Source organism: Rhynchophorus ferrugineus, unplaced genomic scaffold (genome assembly GCF_030347505.1).
Source record: "Rhynchophorus ferrugineus isolate W39M unplaced genomic scaffold, kcgeb_rfMv2 rfM9, whole genome shotgun sequence".
Classification (NCBI taxonomy): Eukaryota; Metazoa; Arthropoda; class Insecta; order Coleoptera; family Curculionidae; genus Rhynchophorus; species Rhynchophorus ferrugineus.
In genome coordinates, this window is record NW_027472588.1 from 20,287,634 (window position 1) to 20,309,845 (window position 22,212).

General features: G+C 31.1%; 1 protein-coding gene and 1 long non-coding RNA gene across 4 annotated transcripts in view; one reads left to right on the forward strand and one right to left on the reverse strand.

Annotated features, from left to right (window-relative positions):
- LOC143202328 (uncharacterized) overlaps positions 1-22,212 on the forward strand; it is a 53,569-nt gene that overhangs the window by 27,355 nt on the left and 4,002 nt on the right. For both annotated transcript variants that reach the window (XR_013007122.1, XM_076413789.1), the window contains exons 2-4: positions 208-483; positions 10,545-10,789; positions 20,373-20,665. Coding sequence is in view for 1 of the 2 variants with exons in the window: in XM_076413789.1 (XP_076269904.1) it covers positions 224-483; positions 10,545-10,789; positions 20,373-20,665 (798 nt within the window). In the remaining variant the exon portion in view is untranslated. The remainder of the gene's footprint in view (positions 1-207; positions 484-10,544; positions 10,790-20,372; positions 20,666-22,212) is intronic.
- On the reverse strand, positions 5,520-8,882 carry LOC143202344 (uncharacterized). Of its 2 annotated transcripts, XR_013007124.1 has the most exons (4): positions 8,723-8,882; positions 6,846-6,879; positions 6,599-6,783; positions 5,520-5,627 (listed from the first exon to the last, which is right to left on the reverse strand). It is a non-coding gene; the product is annotated as an uncharacterized LOC143202344 (long non-coding RNA). The 2 variants fall into 2 exon arrangements; XR_013007123.1 differs by lacking the exons at positions 5,520-5,627; positions 8,723-8,882 and having other exon boundaries at positions 6,359-6,783; positions 6,846-6,987.

Below are 22,212 nucleotides of genomic sequence, written 5' to 3' on the forward strand. Positions count from 1 at the left end.
CAACACAAGGCATAGTTAATAATTGAAAGATATTGCATATCCATAAATCTTATAATATTAAACATACTATACGCTACAAATTTAACAGCAATTCATACCTGAGGAGAAATAATTAAAACAACATTATTTCCTACTTTTCAAAATCGTGATATGTGTATATAAATTCAAGACATTTTGCCAGACATATAAAGGTTTTTTTTGTTCCAGGTAAACATATTAAAAAATGATTATCCAGTTGGGAGTCTTAACGACATTATTTGTTGTTGGAATAGCACAGAATGCTACTTCTACAGAACAAGCACAATCAAAACAAGAAATTACAACAACTACTACATCAGCGCCCGCTCAATCTCTAAGAGAAAATGAGATACCTGGTGCCCAGCCTGATGTTAACCCGATCTATTTTCGACCTCAATTTAATCAAGGACTTCTTCCCCTTTCCTACTTAGAACCACAACTTCAATTTAATCCCGATTTTTCTAGGTAAGATATATTTGTTATTAATTATTTTTCGTATTAGTACCTAAAATATACTGCTTTAACTAGCATCATCCCCTCTTACATTTTATTAAGAAAATCTTCTATCGAATATCAACACTGTGTGAAAGTGCAAAAAATTAAGAGTTTCATAATTTCAAAGCCCATAATTCCGGACTCTAAAATTACAGTTCAATATAGCAGATATCACTACTTCAGAACTATCGCAGTGCCTCAAGGGATTTGTAAGATAATTCTAATTTTATTGAAGAACTACCAAAAAATTATTAATTATATTTTATTATTCCAATCCATTATTGTCTTGCTGTTATCAACTGTAACTATTTTCCATTATTAAATGAGTTTTTCCAATAGTACTTTAATATTCCAAGCGTGTCTTATAAGTTTAATAAACAGTTATCTGAAAATATATTGCCTTCAAAACGGTTGCCTTCTTAGCTTTATAGGTTAGGTTAGTATTAACTATACAGGTAACCTACTTGCTTCTGTAGCTGCCTTATTACAGAATTTGAAATAGGGTCATCAACCTGTTGCACTGGTTTTCTTTAAAATATTTGTACAGAGTAGCTTCATATATAACACTGTCTCAATGAAGTCTGCTAGAATAGTAAGTTTATGCCTGTTTATGAACTAGTGACCCAAAAAGTTACTACCTGTTAAATGTTGAAGATTGCTATTAATTTACACTACTTAAGTTAAACTTTAGATTCATTAATTAAACTCATCACTACACAAGTTTATGTGGTTTGGTTCGCTTCAATTTTCTGATTTCCTGCGTATTGTCCAGTAGCTGTGTTGCTTCTAATGAATCACAGCAACGTGGGAACTAACAACCATATCTCATGTTTTAAAGCGATATCTTTGATAACTTCGTAAATCCATTTAATTTGGAGGTCATCGTATTTTTCTTCATTGGTTACATAGCCAGAAGCACTGGTAATCACACAATGTCGAAGAAATTTGTTTTGACATCGTTGAATTACTAATGGGTTGATGATTCAGTATAACCTTAAACTAGGTCAAATTGAGAGTCTTTTGGGATTATCTTCCAACTAACCACTACTTTTCTTCGATTATAATTCTGATTTGATCTAATTTATGTCTGTCGTGATATTTCCAATTTAACCTACCACCGAGATGGGTAGCTCCCTTGTAGTTTTCCTACTACCCAAGGCAGAGATATGTATTTTGCCATAGTGACCGTCTCATCAGCAAATGCTCCAAGGACAATTAATATGTTATTGGAATCTGTAAAGAAAATACGAGAATGGTGCTAATATGCTACTCTGCAGAAGTCGAACCGAAATAGATTTAAATATTGAAAATTCACCTTCAAGTGAAACTTTAGAGTCTCTTTTGAAAAAATATGAATCCAGCAATTAACAGTAGTCCGCAATAACAATTTGTTCATCTTGTGGATTAGTCTCAAGTTCCATACCCAGCCAAAAGCCTATGAGGTGCCAACGAATATGTCAGGGCATTTTTTCTTCAAACGTCTTTTCAATAACCAGTGCTTCTGGAAACTGGATGTGTGATATTTTTATAATTGTTTTTAAGATGTTTTAATAGCAGTTTCTCAAATAATTTGAATATTGCAGATAACAGGAAAACTATAATATCTGATCTGTTGCTGCAATTTTTAAGGATTATTATGCATCGCGTAGGCATTAAATATTTATGTCAATATGTTGATTGCTTTTCGTGACAGTTCTTTCAACAGTCCAGGTCAAATGTCATCTATACCAGGAGCTTTTTTAGGATTGAGACTGTTGGCAATTTCTATGGTAATTTCAACTAGAGAAACTATCTTTATAACTATTTCGAGCTGATAAACAGATGTTGTATCTATTGTAGATTGCATATCATTCGGTTGATATACGATAGCAAAACATTATGCGAAATATTCAGTTTTTCCATCGTTGTGTCAAACCCATTCATTTCGATTATTTTTAATAGGCGGTACTCGAATAATTGATCAGCTTCGGCTTTTTATCATAGCAGTTATCAGCATAGTAGCTTTTAATTTGGAGGGTATATGAATGCCTATAACATAGTTCAAATTTCCTATGATCCAACTTTCGATGGCTTTGAAACATCGATGCAACTAAATTTTAGCGACGGTTTATGGATAGGTTATGTTAATGTTGAAGGTATTAGTCGGTGGAGGGTTATTGGGATAGACTCGCGACTTTAAAAAACTCCTGAAGTCAAAATTAAACCATATTTCGTCGACGTCCATATTATTCAAAATAGTACGTATCAATGATGTCATCATAACACTCATAACTAACAGTAAGTTTTGACAGATGAATTAAGACCTATTGAACATCATTCCTTCCTTATATTATAACTATGCTTGTCCATATAGGCATTCATCCAAAAATGCTGTCGTCTTTGATAAAGATGATTGCAATAAATTGTTTTTCGTTAGTTTTGCTAAAAGTCGAAAACGGCTTGATCAACTAGGGTATTTGTTATTTTGAAATATTTATGGGATTCCAGGAAAGGTTTATATTATGATATGTTATATGTTATGTTTATATTATAAACTGATCCAAACAACCATTTTTTTTCCTCAAAGTGTTACTATCACTATCATCAATAGTTCACTGTCACAAAAACCGACATTTGAAACATTTACCAAGAATAAAGCTTGAGATATGTAGTGGCTGTCTATGGTAAAACATCCTTTGTAAACGTATTTCACATTTATTATTTATCAAAGATCAAAAAATCAAAGCACAAAATGATAATAGTTATATTGGTATGAAGTAGATACGCTCATAATCATAAAAACACAACGGCGAGCACAACACAACGAAGTTGAGCGATTCCGCAGACGTAGTGCTCCTGTGATCCAGGAACGAGCGGCATTCCACTACGATCCGATAGATATAGTGCTATTCTGTCAACTGAGGACATGACAATCGTTTGGTAATATTGTAATGCAACGGTGAATCTACCAAATTATGTTGTAGTGGAAAACTTGCCACAATTGGCGTACAGGACAATATCATGCCCCACTTTCGAAGTGTCAGATATAAATTGACAAAAAAATTATTTTCCAAGAACAACAAACGTTTCTTCGTCAGAACTATGATTTATTCAAAATGTTCAATATAACATTGAATCAGATGCCATCTGACAGCTATAATATTATCATCAAAACACCTACCAGTGACCACGCGAAGAGGTTTAATTCACCGACAATCAACGAAGTGGCTATTGTAATTGTCGAAGAAAATAAGATGGATGTAGTTAATATGAAGTTCACCTGGTCAGATAATAAAGTTTTATAATTTAGACATACTGCTCAATTATGTAACCTGCCATGCTGATTTGGCATCAGTCACTCAATAGTAACCAGCGCAATCTGTCAATGATAACCCGTCCAACTAAAAAACACTCTAAAATAAAACGCTCTAAATAATTTTAAAATGTACTAATTATTATTCAACAAGGTGCACTTGCACCTAAACTTGTAAGAAAATTCGATCAAGCGCATTCAATCACACATAAGCACCACCCTTCACTTTAATGTCGCAGCTGACAATAAATCGAGTCCATATAGGTTATTGCTAGTCAGTACGTTTTTATTAAAATGCCAAAATGCAACCTTAACGAGGTCTTTTACTAAAAAAAATCAAACGTAGGATTAGCCAACACTTCGGAGTCCATTGCAACTGAACTGTTTTACACAAAACCTGTTCCCCCATTACCGCAACCAATCACTTTAATCGACATTGCCGTTCGGAAAATGAAACATTATTTATTTCACCCAGTTCTCGCACTGTTATCTATTCAAAGTACTCTAAGTTGTTCTGTTAATTTACCCAATTTCGATTTAGTTTTAATTAACCTTATACTTCCACGTGTTGGCCCACCTATCAAGAAATTTTATTGATAAATGTATCTACTATATCTAATGGTAACCAAAAGTAAGATATTTAGATGGTTTCAAATAAATGTAATAATGTATATCATAAAATAATAACATTCCCGATCTTATATCATATTTTCTTGATTCGCTAATATATTACTTAAATCAAATTTAAAAAAATCTAGTTTATTTAAAGATCAATATATCCTTAGAAAATTACAAATAATTTTAGGTATATTTTTTAATTTTCAACATAATCTCTTTTGTTCTACACTAATATGAACACCATGCAATGCAAATCTTGTCGCATATTAACATCATTGATTCTACTTAAATAATGCGACATGTATGTATTGCTGAATTTACATACTAAATTTTGTATGTTATTTTTCAGTGTATTATACACTGTTCTGCGATACGAGTAAAAGCATGGAGAAAAGGAAATATTTTGTTGTGAAGTCATTTAGCTGATAAATAGATTTTATCACGCAGAGTGTTCACGGGGCGCCTTGGAATAATATTCAATAAAAACATATAAAAATAATATATAACATAATATACATATATATGTAATATAAATATTTAACTATAATTTTATAAAATATAAATATAATATTATTATATATAATTGTATATATACAAAACAAATACAAAAAAACTGGATTTCATATTTCTTTAGTGCCTTCATTTTAATAGTACCTATTAGAATACTATTATTGTTTTATTATATTGAAAACAAGTTCCTAATCTTTCCCTTTTATAATTCCAACAACATTTTTAACTCAAATATATATTATACATCACATCCTGATAAAATATATAATATTTTTGTCATTCTATCCTGAAAACCGTTATATACAACGTATTATACAACGTATTATACAACGGAAAGTTTTAAAATTTATATTTTTGAAAAGATAAGATAAGAGAGAAAAGAAAAGATATTAAGTTAAAATTACGTGATATCGTGACGTTATTGACATGACAGAATCTAGGATTAAAATAATGCAGATAACTTGAATACATACACACAGTATAACAAAATAATCTTAAAGGAGTTGCTAAGTGGAGTATGAGCCACTCCTTTACATCTATAAACTTAATTTCATTTTGGTAGTTTACACTACTACATTAAAATTTTGGCATTGTTCCATATGAACACATGTTAGGCTTGTACTCTGTATAGTATCATAAATTCTTGCAACCATCAACAAGTTCTTGGTAACAAGGGGAAAAACAGGTTAATTTTCTGAAAAAAAGGACAATATAACATTTTATAATATTTACATATAATTTACATTTTATACATATATATTGATTATAATTCAGTCACAGAAAGATAGAAAAATGCACTCCTCTTCTTATAAAATTATAAAAATTAAAACATTATAAAAATCGACAAACAAATATTTCATTATCACAACGATTCATACAGACTGGCCATCGGCCAAGAGAGTGGCAAAATAGAGAGAGATAATGGGCAAAATCCAGAGTTAACAGAGACCGACGAACTATAAAAAGGATTGTGACCAGACAACATAAAACTACCACGACAAGTGACAGCAGATATCAACACTTACTTGAGGAATACTGTTCGAGTAAAAACAGTACGAGAAGACCTCTGCAAAGCTAACATTCATAGGACTTCAGTTGTAAAACTTTTTATAACGGTGTAACGATCATAAATTCTGAACAATTGTGGAAAATTGTGGTATGGTCATTGTTTACATTGCTTACTACATACGGCCATTCACGATTGAAACTGAGATACCAGCTGATCCTGTCTTTCACATGACTGATCAGAATTACAAAATTCTTATTACGACCAGCATATTGCTGCCAAACACTGTCATATTTTCAGATGAAATATAATAGTACTTCATAGTATTTTGTCCATAACTTGTATATAAGGAAAAGAATTATATTTGCAGGGTGTCCCAAAAAAACTACATGAAAACTTTTAAGTAATAAATTTTCAGAAAAATTTAGCAAAACAACAATGAATAACAATAACGTACACCTTTAGCAATAATATGGTCAGCCGGTTTCGAAGTGGCCTATTCCTGCGGCGATACGCAGGTTTAAACATGAATATTCGGCAATGGGCCGCAGGTCTTCTGACGTTAATAAGTCCCGATTCTCGACATAGCGATTGCTTCAGAGACTTCAAACTCTTGTGACGTGTAGCACATACCCTGACCTTTAAAATAGGCTACATACTGTAGTCCATCCGATTGAGATCTGCTGCTGCTAAGCCCACTGACAATAGCCGTGACAGATTTTGACCCCTTGCACATTTGCTTGATTTTGGTCTTGCACAGTGTTTGACGAGGGCCGCGGTTGTCCACTTGCTTAACTGTAAACAGCTTCTCATCCGTGAAGAGAAGGCTCCCATCGCAACTAAACTGTAATATTTTGCGTTGTTAAGTAGTTTTAATACAAGTGTTTATTCACCACGGAAACTCACTTTTTCCATTCCTCCATGTAAATAAAGTTTCTGCCTGCAAAATAAAATATAAATAAAACCAGCTATCTAGTGATTCCCACAACTCCTGTTAAAAACCAGATACATTCTTGGTTTTCAGTGATTCATACATAACATGGCTGCATATTGTGCATTGCGATGAATTAACAGTTCTTAAACATTTATTACGTAAATTCTGAAGTTATTTCATGCTACCAAGAAAATACTGCAAAAGTTCAAAAATAATAGACAAGACAGATAATCTAGACAATATCTCAAAATATAGCTCCGAATTTACAAAATAAATCAATACACTGATCTTAAAGTAAAAGTCGATTGTCTTCTTTATTAGAAACATAACATCTAATAATAAGGTTTCTTTCTTCGATTAGCAAAAATGTAATACTAATTAAATACTTCTTAATTACATAATTACAGTTACATTAATGGGAAACCAAAAAAAAAAAAAAACATATTTAAGATTTCAAACTTTAAAAACCTTGAAATGAACAGTTCACATTATGCAAAACCAGTGTGGCCTTGCTGTTCATTGATATCTAGCGAAATAACGATTTTGGAAATATATCAAGGATGAATTTCGAAAAAAATACCAGCGTAAATATTTGTTTTTACATAATTTATGTCATTAACTATATCATTTATATAAAGGGTGCAGTATTAATAGAAATTAATTTAATATTAAATTAATATACATCTGTATATTGTCAGATAACAAGAAGTTTATTTAATTTGACTTAATAAAACGTCAAAATGATTCGTTGGCGCAGTGGTAAAGGCGACAGGACGGTCCACCTACCGTTGCGATAGTGGCGGGTTCGAATCCTGCTGGGACATGGTGGTAAATTTATGTTTGTTATTGTTTAATATTTGTTATTGTCCTAACTAATAGTGTAAAATCCGACAAGGAAGATGATCATGCCAGTATCCAGGCTGGGCAAGACACGATATCTTCTGGGATGTTTACTAAGTTAGTTATTCATCAGTCGGTAGGCTTAATGCCGAGGACCGGTTAGGATAGGTTCGGAGCCCACGTTAAACTGTAGGTCCGGTCCAGATAAACCCTCGTTGGTAAAAAGGAGACTTATATTAAAACAAAATGAGAAATATTAAAACAAAATGAAATATAAAATTAAATTTTTTTTTTTTGGGGTTAATTATCTCTAAAGGATGTTGAACATTGGAAACAATTTTTAACGATTTTGTGTTTTATAATTTTTATCCCTTTAATTAATTTAACTTAATTTATTCTTAATAACTATAACTTATTAGCCTACTGTTTATTTTTAATATACATTTATTTTATTTTGATTTGAAATTTGATTTTAAATGGTCTACCAATGCTTTAGATAGATGCATATATTATCGAATAATTTAAACTATAGTTAATTATACAGCCACAATGGTTTAGAGTTTAGAGTTATAATTACATTAAACTCTTTTCCTCGCCACTCATGAGGTAGAGTTTTAGGCGTGTCTGTAGTAGTATCCCCTGTAGGCTTAATCCACCTAATTAACAATTGTATATCCAAGTAAGGTATTGTACTTTCATTATAGAGCACATTTACCTTTTTATGATTAATTTTTGTTTCCTGTGAAGGTGTATTTCTTTGTCAAGTTATTTTGATATCACTGTATTTTTTTGTTTTTTCTATTACTACCTATGGACATCATTTTTGATTAAATACAGAATTATCCCTAATGCGTCTACCATATCTGTCAAGCAGTTAGAATTCATCCTCTCCTCAAATTTTCTAACCTAAAGCTCATATATAATTCTGAACACTATTTCTATGCACATAAATTGTTCACACTCTACAATAGAACTTCCTACAGTTATCGTATATTAATTATATACTTACCTTTAGTTGTTTCCACTCTCATCATTGGATATTTTCAACATTGAATCATAATGCCACATTCATAAAGTTTAATTCAAATATTTCTTCTTCATTGCTTCTGATGAAGTTCCTCCAAACCAAAGGTTATCAACTATTCCAATGCAATAATACTAAGAAAAACAAGAACAACATATCTGCAATGAATTATTAATAAATGTTTTGATTAATAATACCTAATCAATTGTTATTCGATCATTTACCTTTTTCCATCAACTTTTATTATCTAACAGTTTTTATTATCATCTTGACATGGGTGTCCCAATGTCTCATTCTGAAATATCCATGTGTCATCTAAATACAAAAATTGAAAGAATAAGCCTTCCTTGATTTTATTTTACACTTTTAAAAATTGTATTCATTTAAAAGCAAAGTCGGGAAGTTTCATTAGACCTCTTCATGGATTATCCATTTAAATCCTTATCATCTAGCAGTGTACGAAGGGATGTTCTACATGTCTTAAAGACTATATCTCATAGATCTAAGCTATTTATGGATATTTTCCAGCCAGTTTCCTCTGAAATAATTGTATTAACATATAATAATATAATAAATTATGTTAATATTGAAAAAAAAACTCGCTGTTTTTGTAAATTTTATATATTTGATCTCTTATAGAGCTAACATCAAGTTGACCTTGATTCGTCATCCCCTTCGTTTGAAGACCATTTGTTTTTTAGGTGATTCCAATTTTGAGTGCAGCTGCAAGATGCTAAAAGATACTCAATAAAGACCGCGGATTAGTCCGGTCTTTAATAATTCATATTAACATAATTAATAATATTAATAATAATAATAACAGTAAAATAATAATTAACACTAATAATTAATAATAATTAACAGTAAAAATGCTTACCTCACTAAGGAATTTTACGGGCAAGAGAGGGCCTCCATGAGACGCAATATTTTCTGTATAGCTTCGGCATTTTCAATCAGAGTAATCAGAGAATCAGAGAATCAAATCAGAGTTCACTATTTCCTTGGACAGACTATATACAAATTCTATGGAACCAATGTTAAATAAAATAAAGCTACTAGATTGATAAGTAAAGCTAGATTATTTGCCAAATTTGCAACAGACCAAATTTCTCCAAATATAATAACAAAATGAACTGAATCTGAATTAACTGAATTAACCTCGAATACGTAACCTCTAAGGAATAAAAAATAAAGATTTCTCAATCAAAACACGAAAAGATTATAGTGATAAATCCGGAAGTAGGACATCCCAACAGGGAGCTTCGAATGCATGTTTACCTGATTGTGACATGTGGCCAACCGACATGACCCAGGAACAAGAAATCCCTTTTACTATATAAAATTCGTTTTTGTTACAATTATAATTAAACATAGCATAGTTATAACAATATCCCTTCTTTTCTGAAACAAAATTTAATAAACTAGTAGATATATTGCACTACCTCTTTTTTTTCTAAATCATGTCCTATTCCTTTTCCTGTTTGGTAAATAATTTTTGCAGCTTTTAACCGTTTTTATGTTATGAGATATCTGTAATTCTAGAAGTATCTAGATACCTCTATTTCACTATTCATTCAACAATTAGCTCGCAAGTGCTTCATACTTCCATAGTGAAATCTAAATTCCACTAACCCAATGCGCAATTTTTAACAGATATACTACATAATTTCAAACAAAAACTTCAAATTAAATAAGTTATACAAAAAGTTGCTTAGTAAACATCTTTACCCGTTAAGCGTTAAGTATCTGACCTAACAATGTATACTATTTTACATAAGCAATCTACAAATGTATTATTTAATTCTAGACTTCAACCACAATTAGTATTTTACGGTGGTGGACACGGACAACCAATTCTCATCAACCCTGGTAATCCCCCAGGAAATTTTCTGATTCCACAAGGACCAGGACCAAACGTCATTGTCAGAAATGGCCCACAAGGGCCCTTGTTGCCGGCAGCAGGATATCCCAAGCCCGCTCATATCCCACCAATAGAGAAAGATGCTGAAGAAATCCCCACAAATCCTGCCAAGATTCCTCCACTGCCTAGTTGTAAGTTTTTCTTAATTTATTAATATGCTCGTCTTCATATGAGAGTTTGTAGTTGTCCTATAACAACCCAATAATCAATACAGTTATACTAAATATCACTGCAAATATCCTACTATCCCATAGATTAAATATAGGATATATCTGAGTTGAAGTTTGTCAATCGTTTCTAGCAGATTGTACATTTAAAGTTATATCAAGATAAAATCTAACACTGATGCTATCCCAACCATAGTATTCTATTTGAGTGCATGTCATGGCTATGGGACCAACCGAAAATGAGATGCGTTTTCATGGCCAGTTGCATAATTAAAAATTAAAATACTAGAAAGATGATATACCACATAGGATTTGTCTTATAATCCTTGTTGGGATTATTCTAGTGTTTATTTTGATGTTTTCTCACAAAATAGCTTTTCGGAATGACTATATAGAGCTGAATTATGTGACCAGTATCCAATGTTGGTATATATCTGATATTGTAACCAATGTATATCTGACTCCATATCTGAACCATATCTCCATATCTCCCATATCGTTGACTTTATGATATTTAGCCGTTAACATATCCTAATTCTGATATGCACACTATTGAAACACGCATAACATTAAAACAGAAACCGTTTGACGATCACTACAACATTATTTTATTTAAAAAACGATTTAAATTATAGGTTGTAAAACATGATCGCAAATGTATTTACAGCAAATGTAAATATTTATGTAAACCAAATCCAACATTTAATATTAGTATTATAATGGTTAACAGTGAACTAACAGAACTAATTCAACTGACAGAACTTTTATAGTGATGAAAACTGTACACAATAGAAGCTGAATATAGATCGTATATATCGTTATCAAAGTTAGTGTCTATACTAGGCTGGGTTTGTTTACACAACTACATGGTGCTTGTCGTTTGATGTTTCCTCAGAATGGTCATCTGCATTAATAATTTTGAATCAGCTTGGATTTGGCTTGTCCAAGTAATTAGCTCCTGGCACATATATTACAACTACTAATTAATCAACTAGATATTTTTCGTTAATAGTATTCTTAAGGACAAGATCTGAGATTTCATACCAAAAATAATTAGCGTTGATGAATAACATAAGTTTAAATTAATTTTAAATTAATCCAGCACTTCTTCAAACATAACTTAATTACATTAAGTCACCGTCATCAAGAGGTTGTAATATTTCTGTAATATTTCTTAACTAATAGCAGTGATATATGCCAATAATATGTTTTATCGTTGGACAATTTATTTGGTATTACAGATTTTGCTTAAAAAACTTGACAAAACCTGACGAACCGGCACAACTAGTTGGATCTTACAGGACTATTTCGCTGCTACCACTGATATCAAAATTATTTGAGAAACTGCTGTTAAAACGCATTAAACTATTTATAAAAATACCAGATTTCCAGTTTGGATTTCGGAATCACTATTCGACAATCGACCAAGTGCACAGAGTAACAGCAGTTGTTGAAAAGGCACTCGGGGAAAAGAAATAATACGTAATTTAATCTACAAAATGAGCAAATTACTACCGCAGAATTACAGTCGACTGGTGGAATCATATCTTTTCGAAAAAAAATAGAGTGTCGCATGAAGGGGCATTCTCAACATTTAAACATATTTCGGTTTGAGTTCCACAAGGTAGTCTCTTGGAACCATTTCTATATCTGCTCTATACCGCTGATATCCCAACAACAAAAGAAATACTACATAGAACATTTGCTAACGACATAGTTATAATTGCAAAAAATGTATCTCTGTTTAAGACTATAGAAAATTTACAAGTAGATGCATACAAAATCTACAAATGGACTAGAGACTAGAAAATACAGCTTAATAGCTTGAAATCTGTCCATGTTAATTTTGCGTTACGGCGAATTGACAAAAACTTAATTATATCACTTGACGGATGCTCGATTCCTCAAGCAGAATCAGCTAAATACCTCGGAATATATCTCGATGGTAGGTTAAACTGGAAACATAATGTCAGACCTAAAGCAGAGCAGATTAGACTCAAAGTCAAGCAACTGTACTGGTTAGTCGGAAGATACTCTCAACTTGATCTAAAATCAAAGAGATTGGTTTATCAGTCAATCATAAAGCCTATTTGGAACTATGGGGTGCAAATATGGGATTGCACTAAAACATCAAACACACCCAAAACAAAGTTTTACGATTAATGACCAATGCTTATCGCTACGTGACCAACGAAGAGCTGCACCATGATTTCGGAATCAAATGGATACAGGAAATGATTCAAGATTTCGGCCTAAAACATGAAACAAGGTTACTAAATCACAGCAACGTGGAAGCAATACAGCTACTGGACAACACGCAAGAAATCAAAAGATTGAAGCGAACCAAATACACCAAATAGAACTACTTTAGTGTATAAGTATATTTTTAAGTTTAGCTTAAGTAGATTACTTTTATTCTAATTTGGGAAATACATACTGATGAATTAATCCCGTACACGCCTTGCTTGTATATTAATGCAAGTACAACAGAACAGTAGTAATAAATTAATTTGCGAATCAAGATCATGTACTAAGCATATTGAATGTAAGATGTAATTAATTTTTTAAAAATTGGACATATTTTCAGCAATTTTCACAATATAAGCGCATACTGTAATCGCAAGTTGCAAATTTTGTTATGCCGTTTCTTAGTAACTGTATAAAACTTTCATTTATAGTTTTGTAAAGTATCATATTTTTTTTATCACTATCCTTTTTTGGTCACTCTCTTAATTTTCTTTGCAAATCGGCCAGTTTTAGTATTTTGGTTAATTTGAGTATTTTAATGACTCCTAAAGAGAATAATTTGAATTATTTAGCACACTTTTATCAGCTGCTAATATGCTTTGTTATAATTTTTTCTTGTTTTACACTTTGTTGCTGTGCTCTATTTCTCTTGAATAGTTTATCCCTGTTTTTTGTAATGAAGTATTATGTCATAATGCTTCTTGTTAAATAGTTATAAACAATTCTGCTTACCTATCCAGTTGTTCAGTTGTATCTGTTAGAACATTATAACAATATGCGACCTGTATCTTGTCATCCTTATCCTTAAGTATCATACTGAACTTTTAATGTCCTTCACAATCAAATTAACAAATGACGTACGTATTATTCTAGTTTTGTGGATTCTTTTCATCAGTCAGTGATATGTTAAAAGGTAACGATACAATATGGTAAATGATCTGACTAACAGACTGAATGAATCTACTCTCACAGAATACAAACGATGAGTTAATTGCATAGAAACAACGTGTGTCATTGTATCGTCCACTTCGTAACCTGAATTCGTAAAATATTGTCGGTTATGGTATACGTTTGACAGTGACCTCTTTGTATTTATTGAATTATAATCGAATAATGTGCAATCCCTTATTGTTTATTATCGACATATTTTATGGTATTTTTCTTCTTCATAGACTTATAACAACTTTACATTAAAAATGAAATGAGATTCAAACGAAGAAAATTATTCAACTTAAACTAAAAAGCACTTTGGTGATTTAAAAAAAATTTGTATAATATAATGAGTTTCTGTAGATTCCTTAGAAAATATTAATTTGTCCCATGAGTCATCATCACTACCAGGTGTGTCAGTAATTCCTTTCTGTTCATTTCATTAAAGAAAATAAGGGTTACTTATAATGCAGCACTAAAATGTGTTTATTGAAAGTAGTGGTATTTCTGTTATATAAGTTTTAACCATGTCTGAGACAATTTAAAGATACCATGCAAAAAGAACAGTTTGGTTATTATTTGCCACAGCAAATATAGCTGTCGTGATATTTTCCATTTGTGGTATATCACAAGTGTAAAGTAGCTAAAAACTGACCCCAACACACCCCTTGTGGTTCACTTGTTTTGACTTCTTATTGTAGAGCAAGCTTCTTCTTCGGTAACATGTTTTGTAGCATATTAACGAGGCCGTGACAAACCTTATCAAAGACTTGCTATATCTAGGAATATAGCTGAACATACTTTTTTATCTTTATAGGTTTTTTCAATGACATTTATTACATTATGGATTTGATCAATTGTTGAATGTTTATTAATAAACCCAAACTGATATGTTGGTATTAGGGGTTTTCTTTATGTAATCGGTTTTATTCGTTTCAATACAGGTTTTTTCAAATATCTTAATTAAAACGGGTCTATAGGTTTTTAATTCATTTGATGATTATACAGGTTTTCAGATCCTGATAATTTCGCGTAATACTTCGGCATAATTTTCTGTCTATCTAATAGATATTATCTTCGGTATCTATATATAACTGTATATTCATCATCGTATCTTAAGTAAGTAGTCTAAAGTAACGATCAGAAAGGTACGATTTACGAATTTGGCTTATCAGTCAAATTTCAAATAGTTTTTTCAAATATGTTAACTAAGACGAGTCTATAGGTATTTGGTGATTTTACAGGTTTTCAGATCATGACAATTTCATTTGCCATCTTCCAAACGTGTTGTTCAATGTTTATTCCGAATGGTCAGCGAATATTTCGCCTATTTGTTGATTGGACAATATAGACATAGTTTTAAATTTTTTGTGGCTTTCCAGGGAGAATAGTCTATTTCCGTGTTATTTCTTAAAATTCGCATCTAGTTATTTATGGGTTTGCTTTATTTTGCAATATTTCCTCTTTCAACCTTTGCGTCATAGTATTTAAAATATTTTTATTTTCAGATGTTTTATTTTGTTGTCATTTTTTGGTAATTTTCATTTTTTCAGCTGACATTTCCTTGAGTTCTTTTGAATAATTAATTCCTTTAATTGAACTCTTAATTTCTGCATATTAATTACATTATACAAATTAAAATAAAACTACGAATTTTCAATTCTGCACGTAGTTACCTGACTTGAAATATTATACAAATATTTCTGACTAAAATTACTATCCCCATTTTTTATATGCTCCAGGTCCACACCCAGAACTCAAATGAAAACGTTCAAAAACATTTTCAAATATTATGCGTATTAACATTTTTTTTTCTTGGTTGTGATGTAAATAGCTCATTACTATATGTAACTAAACTGCTTCAAAGAGAACTACTATGTAACAGATTCCAAGAGAACTTATTAAAGCAATTTATTCTTTCAAATTAGTATTATGGTCTTCCATTTTAATAACAATATTTTGAAATTGTTTTATTAGTAGTATAAATAAATTGGATGGGTATCGGGAATGGTATATTTATAGTGAAATAATTAAATCTGATATTTAATTCAGAAAAACATCAATTAGCACTAATTTCCATCATGTTTTTGGTAGTGTAAGATTGCCAGGCCAAAAGAATATTTTATCTTTTGAATTTCTAGATGAATCAACACAATTTTGGATATCATGATATAGTGTAAGATTTTGTCAAAACAGGTAGTAGTTTTCGCTAGAAATTAATAGTAAATGTAACTGTCGGGCGAATACGGTGGTAAAGTGTCTATTTATCAATCAATACACTGCTGTTGTTATGGCATGTCTTCCAGCATTCTTCATTAATTCTTGGCACAGTTGACGATCTGCCGCAGCTGTTCAAGCCTCAAATAATATCAGACTTCTATTCTTCAAATCGTTTTTGATGATCTTGATCCATGTGTTTTTCAGAGCTGTTCGCTGTGTCCTCCGCCCAAAAGGTCGATTTCGCCACAGAACTCGTTCACTTTTTATTCGACATATATATCTAAACTATTGCAATATTCGTCTCTGAATTTGTTCCCCAACTATGCTCTGACTGTCGCATCTTAAATGAGATGATCGGAGAAAAACATGTAGAATTTGCCTCAAGTATCGCATTCGAAAGAAAGAGGAACTGATAAGATCGTTCGAAAGAGGCAGATTTGAGTCTTAATTGTAATAGTTCTTCTCCAAAAGGTATTATTAATTTTATTATATGACGTATTAATTTTTTGTGAATAATAGATTAAACGTGGTCAAAATTATTCAAAAACAATTGTACTTTAACGGAACGCAGAGCAGAGCTTTAGAGGAGAGTAGCGACTTGTTGAAGCCGAGTTGTCTTTCCAATTTTATCTAACACTCATATATAAACGCATCGTTTTTGTCGAACGATTGCTGTAGATGTTATATCACGAGACTGTCACTCCTCACTTGCTGGATTATGGAAACTGTGTATATCAAGACGAGACCTGATGCTTACGTGACTAAATAATGGTGATAAGTAAGATGTGTAATAGAGGCAGTTTGATTTATGTTCGAATAGATTTAAATATTCCGTATCGTTTTCTTATTTCCTTAAATAGAATATTTTTTAAATTAAATTAAAATTTTTACTTTTTTAAACGGCTTCATAATTCAAAAATTATATAGTCAGGCTATACAAAACATTTCTCTTGAAAAGATGATCAAGGGAATATACATAGTCATATAACAGTGTTACAATACTACGTGATTTATCAATATTTCTATAGTATTACCTGTGTAGGATGGTTTTCGAACTTACAATGTTATCAAATTCCATTAATCTATAGCTGAGTCACAATAACACTTTAGTGCGGTTTTAGTATCCGTACACTCTGAACGACAATGCTTGTATCAGAAATCCCAGTGTTAGAACGAATACCATACGCAAGATGTGTTCTAATAGTTCATGACTCCTCAAAATACTCTTGAGCACCTTTAATCCACCTTTGGTTGCTTTGCTAGTTGCCGACACCTTTATCAATACAACATCTTTTGTCTTTTTCAACGTATCTTCTTTTAATATAATTTTGTTAAATTAACTTGATTCCGGCTAATTGAATTTAATAGAATTCCAGGAACACTATTAACTGCGCCAATTATCAAACGTGTAAGGTTTAAAATACAAAACTTTAGTTTACTCTAAAACTATTTTACTGTAATGTAAATAAGTGCCAACTTGTTCAAACGATTGTAAGAACAGTGCCGTTCTAATAATATTTTAATATAAATGAAACTGATTTACTAGGATTAACAATTTAATTAAAAAGAATAGCATTATAAGGCTGAAATGGAAACAAAAGCGAAAATTAAAATAAGGTACTTTTCTATAAGGTTTCCGAATGGTTATTTATCAGTGAACATCTTTAAAAACCGTTACTAATGAAGCTTGAAACGTACACTACCATATTTGGTTTAATAATGCAAACTGATATAAGATAAATTAACCAGCTTTCCATTCTAATATGATTGTAATAAAGAATCATCAGTGGGAAATCACGAATATAGCGTCTTCAGTCTCACGAACATTTACTATAAATGATTGTTAAATGATTGAATGTTATATTGGATAGTATCTAATAATATTGAGAGCATTCGTATTTAGATATAGTATAATTATGAATATTAAAACTACTAAATGAATATTATTTAAATATTATTTTGTATATTAAATAGATTTCACATAAACGGACAAAATAACAGATCTCGTCACATTTTTTTACAAGATAAAGATATATAGTACCAATATAAATTAAATCAGGTCATAGATTCAAATAACTCAAAAACCAAAAAAAAATCATTACCAAAATTTTTATCAACAGGAAAGAGAAAAGAAAAACAAGGAAAAATCTTCGTCAACAAATCAAGGAATTTATAAACGAGTCGCCAATTTGGTCAGAAGGGGAATCTCAAATAAAATTGTAAAACAGCCGTGATTGTTATCATCAAACTAGGCATGTTCAGATTCGGAATAATATCCATTAATTTACCCACTGTCGATTACAAATGTCTTTGTTTTATTCCGGATCAGCGATAGGCGTTCCATGGTCGAAAAGAGCGGCTTCCATAATATTGGATACCTGCTTTTCATCCTAAATTCACGATATAGTAAAAATACATATTGTATCTGTATGCACCTACTGAAGCAAGTTATTTTAGCGACGGATTTTTATAACTATTGCTTATCGGCTCAAGATTTCAATGCACATACAAACGTTAATCAGAGTGAAGAAAAATCACTGATAATAGTCATAGAGTAATATATAGAGTGTTGACTTTCATTCAATTTCATTTCAAGCATTTTATTGGTCTCAGCCTCTGATGTCACATTCTACTGACCAATTAAATTTGATATAAATCCCAAATGTAATTTTTCAAAACAAATTATTAAAATAGAATTCTATATAAATACAAATATTATAAAATAGCAAAAAGCTAAAATATAAGTCTATAATGAATATATATAACGAAATAAAAAATAATGAAATATAAATATATAAATAAAAAATAATTAAATATGAATATAAAAACAGTTGTAATCTAATCGAAAACACAACATATCTCCTGGCAAATATAATCAAAATTGTCTATAGTGCTTTTTCCCTTTTTATATTTCTTTAGTGCTATCAATTTAAATAAGACGTATTAAAGTTTCTATCTTTTTGTTCCCTGACACTGAAAGCAAAGCAGCACAAATGAAAGTCTGTGTCTGTTAATATTTTACTTACTTGTTCAACATAAAATTAGTTAAGCAAGGCAAGTTACAATTATTTTTATAATTATTGTGAAAAATATGGAACAAATAATTAAAACGGTTAAATTATATGATATACGTCAGAATGAAGAACACATACCAAAAAGTAATATTTAAAAGAACAGCAACAAAATATTAAAGTGTATGATATATGTCAAAATTACTGCTGTGCTTTTATTTTGGTAAAGCCGAGGAGTTAAAGAGGCAGCTTAAGGATCTGTTATTAATATAATAAAACAATCATAAGATAATCTCTTGTCTATAAAATCAAGCCCACCTTGTTGGTCTACAAATTGTATTATTTTATTTTATATTAATGTATTTTTTAACATCCTTGATAAAAAGATTATCTGGGTTAAGATTATCTCCATTAACAGAATCTGCATTAACTATTATCGGTTTATATCAACGTTTTTTTTTTTAGTCTTCGAAATAATTGTTGAATTCGATTTATAATAACACGGTATTAGTAATATGTGTTACTATGTATTAAATTGCATCAGGTACATTTGTAACCAATTTCATTTTAAAGCCCCACTGGCAGGCATGCAGTATGTATCATTCGGTCAAAGTGTCAACAAAACATTTTTTTCAGTACATTGAAAATATCTTATTTTGTACTTAGTAAGAAAAGAGCGGCTGAAGGTTATCGAACGATGTGTGAAACATGATTTTGGCTTCACTGATTTCGACACCGAAGACAAAAAGCATTCTGGACAGCCAAAAAAAATGAAGACGAGGATTTGAAGGCTTTACTCTATATAAGAATCAATCGAGATCTACCATCATTAATGAATGATTTTTGGTACCTTCTTATGTTATATACTAATAAAAGAATAAACTCATCTTACTATAGTCCTTTGGACCAACTGGTTGTAAATATTCGTAAGGAAGGTCTTATATAAGAAAGTTTAATATCATTAACGTTTATAGATTAAAACAGGTACTTAATAAGGCCACCTATTATAATTAATAATGTATGTAATACCTAATATATGTTAATAATTAAGTTTGGTTAAGAAGAGCTCATTGCAGAATTAAATACAATAATGATGCAATGAACATAAATAATTAATACTACATATTCTCTTTTTTCAGCTAAACCAAAACTAAAGCCAAAGGGTAAACCAGAGAAATTAGAAACATTTAACGAACCAAACACCCCAGAGCAAGAACTAAGCAATGGACAGTTCCCTCAGTTGAAACCTGATAGCACCGGCCTTCAACCAGGACAAAGATTTTTCATTCTCAACGGGGACAATATCTTTACGTATCCCTACGAAGCCACTCCAACCAATCAAAATCTCTTGAACTTTAGATACACGAACGTGCAACCATTTCCACAAAATCCACCCAAATTTGTTCCATTGCAAAAATCAAACACGTCTCCGGTAAGAACAAATTCTATTATTTTATTTATATTAGGAGCAAAACAAGTTGGCTATATAGCTATATAGTTTCCAAAAAAGTAACACGAATAACCAAGAAAGTTCAGTGATAAGAATTTTCAGCAATTTCTCAATAAGTCTGAACCAATATTTTAGATAATGTTAAATAGTATCTAATCTACTGGGTAAATAGTTTGCGAATGATAATTAAGGAAAGAACTTGACTACTCTACAAATTGAAATTCAAGACCATTTAAGGGTATGTCATTGTAGCTTTAGTATTAGTTTTTCAGAGATTTTTCAGATGCCGTGATAGTTGTGGATTAAAATTGGTAAACCACTGAAATGCTTCATTGAAATAAAAAATCGAGATACTCCTAAAGGCACGACAAAATAAAATTTCATCAAAAAAAATTAACACCCAAGTGTAAAGTCCCTGTCGCCATATTCTTCAGATCATGCCGAAGTAATATAAGCATATAACCTATCGAGATAGGAGTTCAGTTTTTTAAAAATAGGTCGATTCATAGATTTTCAAATAATTTTCTTAATAACAGTTTCATCAATTTAATTTCAAATAAAATGGTAAAAAACCAAATTAATTACTTTATTTATATTACACCTAATATAAATTAATGAATAATATAAATAATAAATATATAAATAATAATATAATATAATAATACAAATAAATTTTATTATACATGTGCCATAAACGCTTCTTCAGCATATCTTCAAAATATATTAGGTGCTTGCATGTATTCTGATGACATTTTCCCATCTTTTTCATAACATGGCGATACTGCATCTAAAGAAAGATTTGGATTTGCCAGAGATCCAATCATCGATCCATTTTCGTACTTAACTCCCAAAAAACAATTATGTAATCTTACTAAAATACAAAACTATTTTCTATTACTTACCAAAAAGCAAATCCTAGTTAGTATTTGCGAATTCTTGTTGTAATAAAAGTAACAATTCTTGTTGATAAAAAAGTGCAATGGGAATGCGAGCCCCGGAAGTAATGTGGGCTAATGGAATAATCTATCAACTGTAAGCCACTGACTCACGTAATCGCTATTATTTATATGGACCACACGAGCTACTTCAAATACCCATCCGGCACTCCGCTACCCCCGTGTCCTCCAAAACGGTCTAAAACAAGGAGAATATTTAAAGGGAGACTTCGCTGCATTTAGTACAGCGCCGTATGGCCCGTATGTGACATCGGTCATCTCTATCGGCATTTTACGCGACTTTCGTCCATTTAATTACAGGTCAATTCAAAAGTCCCCGGTCTACCATAGCAAAACACATTTTTTTGACAAAATTTGTTTTTTTTTTGTTCAACAGAATTCCCTTCAAGGGTGATACACTGATTATAGCGACCCTCCAACTTTTCGATAATATTTTTGTAGTACGATTTGTCGTTTGCTTCAAAATAGGCCTCAGTTTCGGCGATCACCTCTTCATTCTACGAAAATTTCTTCCCAGAGAGGATTCTTTTGAGATCTGAGAACAGGAAATTAGGGGCCATATCTGGAGAATAC